The 6,204-nt window shown below is 35.8% G+C and overlaps 1 protein-coding gene across 2 annotated transcripts in view; it reads left to right on the forward strand.

The window, feature by feature from the left end:
* Positions 1 to 2,989: 2,989 nt before the first annotated feature.
* Positions 2,990 to 6,204, forward strand: part of LOC118741236 (TNF receptor-associated factor 4) — a 57,379-nt gene continuing 54,164 nt past the window's right edge. For both annotated transcript variants that reach the window (XM_036473149.1, XM_036473148.1), the window contains exon 1: positions 2,990 to 3,689. In XM_036473149.1, the coding sequence (XP_036329042.1) occupies positions 3,348 to 3,689 (342 nt within the window). In that variant the 5' untranslated portion in view covers positions 2,990 to 3,347. The remainder of the gene's footprint in view (positions 3,690 to 6,204) is intronic.

Here is a 6,204-nt window from a genome sequence, read left to right on the forward strand (position 1 = left end):
CCCCCCCCCCCCCCCCCCCTAACGTTCAAATTTTCCTTATATATATATAAAATATTACCCTGAAATGCCAGCTTAATAGGGTCGAGGGATCTTAAAATCACAATAACTATCCCTTCGTAGATTAACAGAAGCCTAGCGTATTCCTTATTGGATTAAAGAAACGTTATAACGCTGGCCGCTGTGGTGTAGTGGTAAGCAGTGCGCGCTTCCATTCCACAATGCCTGGGTTCAAACCCTGGTCAAAGCAACATCGCAAAAATATAGAAAAAAGGTTTTTTCTTAACAGCGGTCGTCCCTCGGCAGGCAATGGCAAACCCCCGAGTGTATTTCTGCCATGAAAAACAGCTTCTCATAAAAATACAATCGCCGTTCGGAGTCGGCGTAAAACTGAAGGTCCCTCCGCTTTGTGTGACAACATCAAGGCGCACGCCACAAATCGGAGGAGAAGCTCGGCCAAACACTAACATATGTGTAAGCGCCAATCTATTATTATTATTATTATTATTATTATTATTATTATTATTATAATTTTCTATTGTAAGCTCCGCACATATGTAGCTCTGGAAGCGCTTCAGGCTTACATTTTAGTCACTGCCTCTCTTGCCAAATGATAGCCATTCTCGGCGAGATTACCTGCCTCCTCGTAGCCAATGACGCCAGTGTGCCCTGGAATCCAGAATGTGTTAAAGCTGTATATCCGTATCAGCGAATAATCCAGCCAAATTTCTCCTATGGCCAAAACCTCTAGCAGCAGCTTATACGTCTTAGTAAGTTCCACGCATTATACCGCAGTGCTTACACCCTTGTCTATTTTGATCTTTATGTCTAACTACTCATGCACCGAATTAGTCAACCTCATACGTTCTACCAGCCTTCGAGCGCAATAGTGGCTTCTGAAGTATGAATCAAATAGCATGTTGAACACCATATTAGGTCTGGCAGCAGTTTAATACGCTGTATTCTTGGCCATCAGTTCCGTTAGCCTAATATACATATATGTATAGAGTGCTGCCTTCAGTGTGGTTCTAAGTGTCCCCGTCATGTCAATTACAGATCTCTTTTTACTTTCCCTGCAGGGAAAGCTACTAGTTGTGAACTAGAATTCTACCGGTTTGCGTTTCAGCCGAACTAGTTCACGTTCTATCCTTTTTCAATGTTAGCGACTGGTATTTTTAACATTGCGATGTCCTACGAGATGTCAATTGTCAGGCTATGCATCAGCATCTACTAGTATAAATACTAGTAGCATCATACCAGTTGATGAGATAGTCTGCCAATTCATGCCCCGTGAAAAGCATAAGTGTGCCTTTTTGCTCGCGACGCTCCAGCAGTCACAATGGCCGACAGAGCAGAGCACTCGTATGGCTAGCCTGAAGTCCCAGGTTCAAATCCTGGCTTAGGGAAAATTTTTTTATTTTCTATTTTTTATTTTATTTTTATTTTTTATAAAATTATTTTTTTGTTTATGCTGTTTATTGTAATTTTTAAATTTAATAAAAAAATATTTTTGTTTAATTTCTTTGTTTTTATATTTCTTCCTGAATGTTGTTTTGCAATGCAATTAGATTTTTAAATTTGTTATTTATTTATAAATTGTATAAATAATTTTTACTTACATTTATTTAACTTTAAAAATCTTAACCACCTCCAAGCGGCCTCGAACCTGCGATTTCAGAACCAGAACCAGTAGTCTTCACGTGACGCCACAGCCAACATTTGTAAGAAAAGCAATTAATTGCGTTTTATTTTTGGCTTAGGCAATTCAAAGGCAGATGTCGCTGATCGCCTAAGTTCTTCGAAATTTTCGAACTGGTAGGCACATACTAGTTAATGAACCAGTATTTTTTCTAACTGGATTGGCTTTTCACTGCAGGGTTCTTCTTCATTACTGTCCAGCAGACGCGACTGAGGTTTTCTTCGTCCTCTCCTCTACTTTAAGTCGCAACTACTTGGTTTTTACTTCAGCTGGAGACACGTTCCAAACAGCTTAGGGCTAGACCATTGAACAGTCTTATATTTCCTAGTGAAGAGTACTAGGTCAGTATTTTCTTTGTTGATGCTAAGCATTTCTTTAGCTCCAAAGATCTACATATGTACCTCCTACATAGATATTTCATGAAGGGTTTCCGCATAGTCTTTAAGTTCAATAGGTCTTCCTTTTATTTTCTTGAGTATCTTATTAATCACTAGAGATCAGAGTAGGGCGATATGTTCATCCGATATGTAGCTACCTAATCAAATTACCTTTTTCTTAACCAACGTTTTTCTTGCCAAAGTTGTTTAAAGCTTCAATCTACAATAAATGTGTTAAGTAGTTAAATATTGAGCTCTATTATTTTTTGACACAACCAAAAACACTCAGCTGAAACACACAAACTAAACTGGCGAAAAAAAACAAACAAAAAGCCGGGCAGTCAGCCAAACCTTTACAAAATTAGAAATCAATAAAACAGCTGCAAGAAAATACTTTAAGCCACAATATAAGCCAACGTTCTGAAGCTAGCGGCTAAAAGTAACCGACACACAGCTGATCAATCGATCGAGCGACTTGAAAAACAACATTTTTCACACATTTTCACTCAAACAAAACAAACCGTTGATTCACAAAAGTTGAATGGCATGCGTTCATTTTGGAGCGCGAACATATAGTTTATTCACTCGCACGCGCAGAAAGGGTATATTAAAAACATGAAATATTAAATGAAAGCGACAGCCATCCGATTTGTGGTGGTGGTGGTGGTGGCGGCACCAGTTGGTGGTTGTGGTTCTTCAATCTCCGCTGCTATTAACAGCGCACTGTTAATGTGGGCTGTTGCAGCCTTCCCTGCCCATTCTGCTGCTTTTGTTGTTGGCAAATCGAAGCGCTCTTCGCACGCTGCCTACTGTTTTTCAGCCATCTGCCACTTATACGCTACTACAGGGGCCTGTTGATGGCTTGGCTGGTCTTTGGCAGCAACATTTCGCTTCATTCGGTTTTCAACAAGCGACGCGTGCGGTTCATTCCAAAAATTTAGCGCCGATGCGAGAGTGATTTAGAGTGTGATTTCGTGCAAACATGAAATTGACTTAACGTCTGTGCTAAGTGAGTAATAAGAAGAATTTTCGAAAGTCAAACCAAATTGACTGCACAAAAAGTAAATTTTAAAATAACCAAAAATTTTCGCTTTTGCGTGAGTGAACAATGTGTGTAGAAACTCCTAAGCAAGTAGAATGAAAATTTTAAGAACCTGTGAACACCTTTCGAAACATTGAAATATTTGTGCAAAACTGAAAAAATTAAATTACTGAAAAGTAAACATAAAAACGCTTAAAACTCTAGCAAAATTTTCATATTGCCGTTCTCTAAAATGGTACGCAGCTTAGCGCAGTGGACGAAAACCCTTAGTTTTCCTTCACGTCTATCGCCAAATCGCAACTCAAAAGATTGCACTAACCTGAACGCCACTAGTCCCGTGCCACCACCCACACCGCCAAGGAATAAAACTACAACAACCAACGGCAACAACAACAACAACTGTGCAACGTCACGTTCCTCATCGTCGACAGAGTCATCTTCATCGCACTCGGCTTCGACGGCAAATATTTCACCAACACCCACAACCATGGGCGTCAACAATAGTGCCAATAGTAATTGCAATGGCAACAAAAACAACAAACATAATTTGCCCATCACGGAACTGGAGCAAATTGTAAGTACAATTGCAGTGCTTAGAAAAAAATAAGAAAAAAAAATACCTAACATAGAAAATAATAAACAGATTTTTCTCACGTAGAGAGAAGGTTAACTTGGCAGAATGTTACATAGCAGGTCAAGAATTCAACAGTCAAATTCTCATGCCTTACATCAATGAGGATGCGATGTGATGGGAATGCTTTTCGAGCCAAGAATGCATTTAATTTCTATTTTTTATTTATTTTTTTTTTTGTTTAAGAATGAAGCGAGCGAATGAGCTTCAAGCTCAACGGCAGCCAATTAGTTCCACCAGCTTCCCAATGTGATTGCTGTAAATCCGTGGCATTGAGCGTGTCAGTTCGCCGATCTGTTGATTTGTCTGTCTGCCTGCCTGCCTGTCCCCTTATTCTTGGTATTGTTGTTGTGCATGAGTTAGCAGAAAAATGCCCGCATTTTTAACCGACTTCCAAAAAAGGAGGAGGTGTCCAGTTCGTCGGAATATTTTTTTTTTTTTTTTTATGTATGTTACCGCATAACTTTGGACCACGTCAACCGATTTCGATAATTCTTTTTGCATCGGAAAGGTAGTGTCTCAGAGGCGGCTTATGAGTCAACGGTCTTGAATGCGGTGAAATTTTTACACTTTCTTGTTGTTGTAACGAAGTTACATTTCATTTCATAACTAGTAATTTTTAGCAAAAAAAAAAAACCGACTTCAACTCCCATATAAAAATATATATATATATATATATATATATATCTCATGATCCGCTGATTGGATCTTAACCAGATTAGTATGGGACCACCTCTGAGACACTACCTTTCCGATGCAAAAAGAATTATCGAAATCGGTTGACGTGGTTCAAAGTTATGCGGTAACATACATAAAAAAAAAATAAAAATAAAAATAAATATTCCGACGAACTGATAACCTCCTCCTTTTTTGGAAGTCGGTTAATAATATAAGAACATAAATTAGAAAAGTTAAAATAAATAAAATAAAATAATAAAATAAAATATAAGATTAAATTAAATAAAAAAGCAATAATTAAATAAAAAGGCAATAAATAAAATCGAATTAAAAGAAGAGCGAGAAAAGAGCAATAGATACAATAAAATAAAACAAAGTAAAATAAAATAGCCATTAAATTAAATTAACTTAAAGAAAATAATTAAATAGTATTGAGCAAGGACTTGACATTTTAATCTTTTTTTACTAGAATTCAATGAGCTACAAAACTGCATACTCAAAGCCTTTTTAAGAAATCTATTTAAAAAGCTAGAAATTTTTACAAAATTTTGTTAATTTTTTTCTTTTTTAATATAACACAAAATTTTAAACTTGGAATTAAATTGCATTTGTTCAAGAATAAAATATACTTCTGTAAGAAAATAACTAAAATTAAATAACAGAAAAAATAATTTGTTAAAACTTGTCAAAATGTAGTGCGGCTGTAATTTTTTCGACCACTGTAATTTTTGTCATACGCTATACGTAGTAAAAAAAAAATTGAAATTAGTCTATTAAAAATAGGTAGAATCGAACATTAAATCTTTAGAAAAAGTGGTTCGGGTTTCAAACATTTGTGGAAAATTTCGGTTCGCTTAAAAAAAAATAAATTAATTAATTATTAGAAAAAATTAGCCAACCCGGCCCAAAGCCGATTCACGCCCCTGCTATTGAATCTTAAGTATTACTTAACAAATTTCCATACAAAGTATGTTCGACAATTTATTTTGTATCGCAGAAAATGCGCAATACAGTCTGCAAAAAAAAAATATCGAAAATCCACGCGATTTTTTAGATGGTTGAAACTTACACTTTATGAGACTAAAATTTAAGGGCTATAAAACTGCATATTCAAAGAAAATCACAAAAAAAAATCTGATTAAAAAGTTTAAAATTTATTAAAACAATAATAAACATCAAATGAACAAAAAAAAAATATAGCCAAAACTTGTTAAAATATCGCGTCCCTATTTATTTTTCCACCATTGTATGTCTATATATTGCACTATTCTATTGCATAAAACCCTCAAAGATCTACACACACCAACAATATGAATTATCAAAAACATCATAGAAAATTAATCAAACAGCAACTAATTGAAGTAAAATTTCATAAAAATAAAAGCAGCAACAATAATAATGAAATGCAAAAACGCCGGATGCGAATAGTTTCAAAACATTTCACACCGTTTGTGTTTTTCTTTACTTTAATTATTCTTCATTTGGAATTCAACGTAGCCACAAAACAGCAAAACCGCTGTTGGATTGTTGATATCCGTGCAAGTTTCAAATTACCTACCCACCAACTCCTATGCAAATTGAGGGCAGCTGACAATTAACGATAAAATATGTACCGACACACACACACACACACATATGTACATTTGTGCGTGTAAATGATCGCACCCATTTATTTATTTTATTTTATTTCTTGCAAAAGCATAATAAAGGCCAGAGATAAGCTAAGTTAAACCACGGCAGTTCGAATGGCCTAAATAAGAAATGTTAAAAACGCGTAGTA

Source organism: Rhagoletis pomonella, unplaced genomic scaffold, assembly GCF_013731165.1.
Source record: "Rhagoletis pomonella isolate Grant_MI unplaced genomic scaffold, Rhpom_1.0 Rhpom_scaffold_00006, whole genome shotgun sequence".
In the NCBI taxonomy this organism is placed as follows: Eukaryota; Metazoa; Arthropoda; class Insecta; order Diptera; family Tephritidae; genus Rhagoletis; species Rhagoletis pomonella.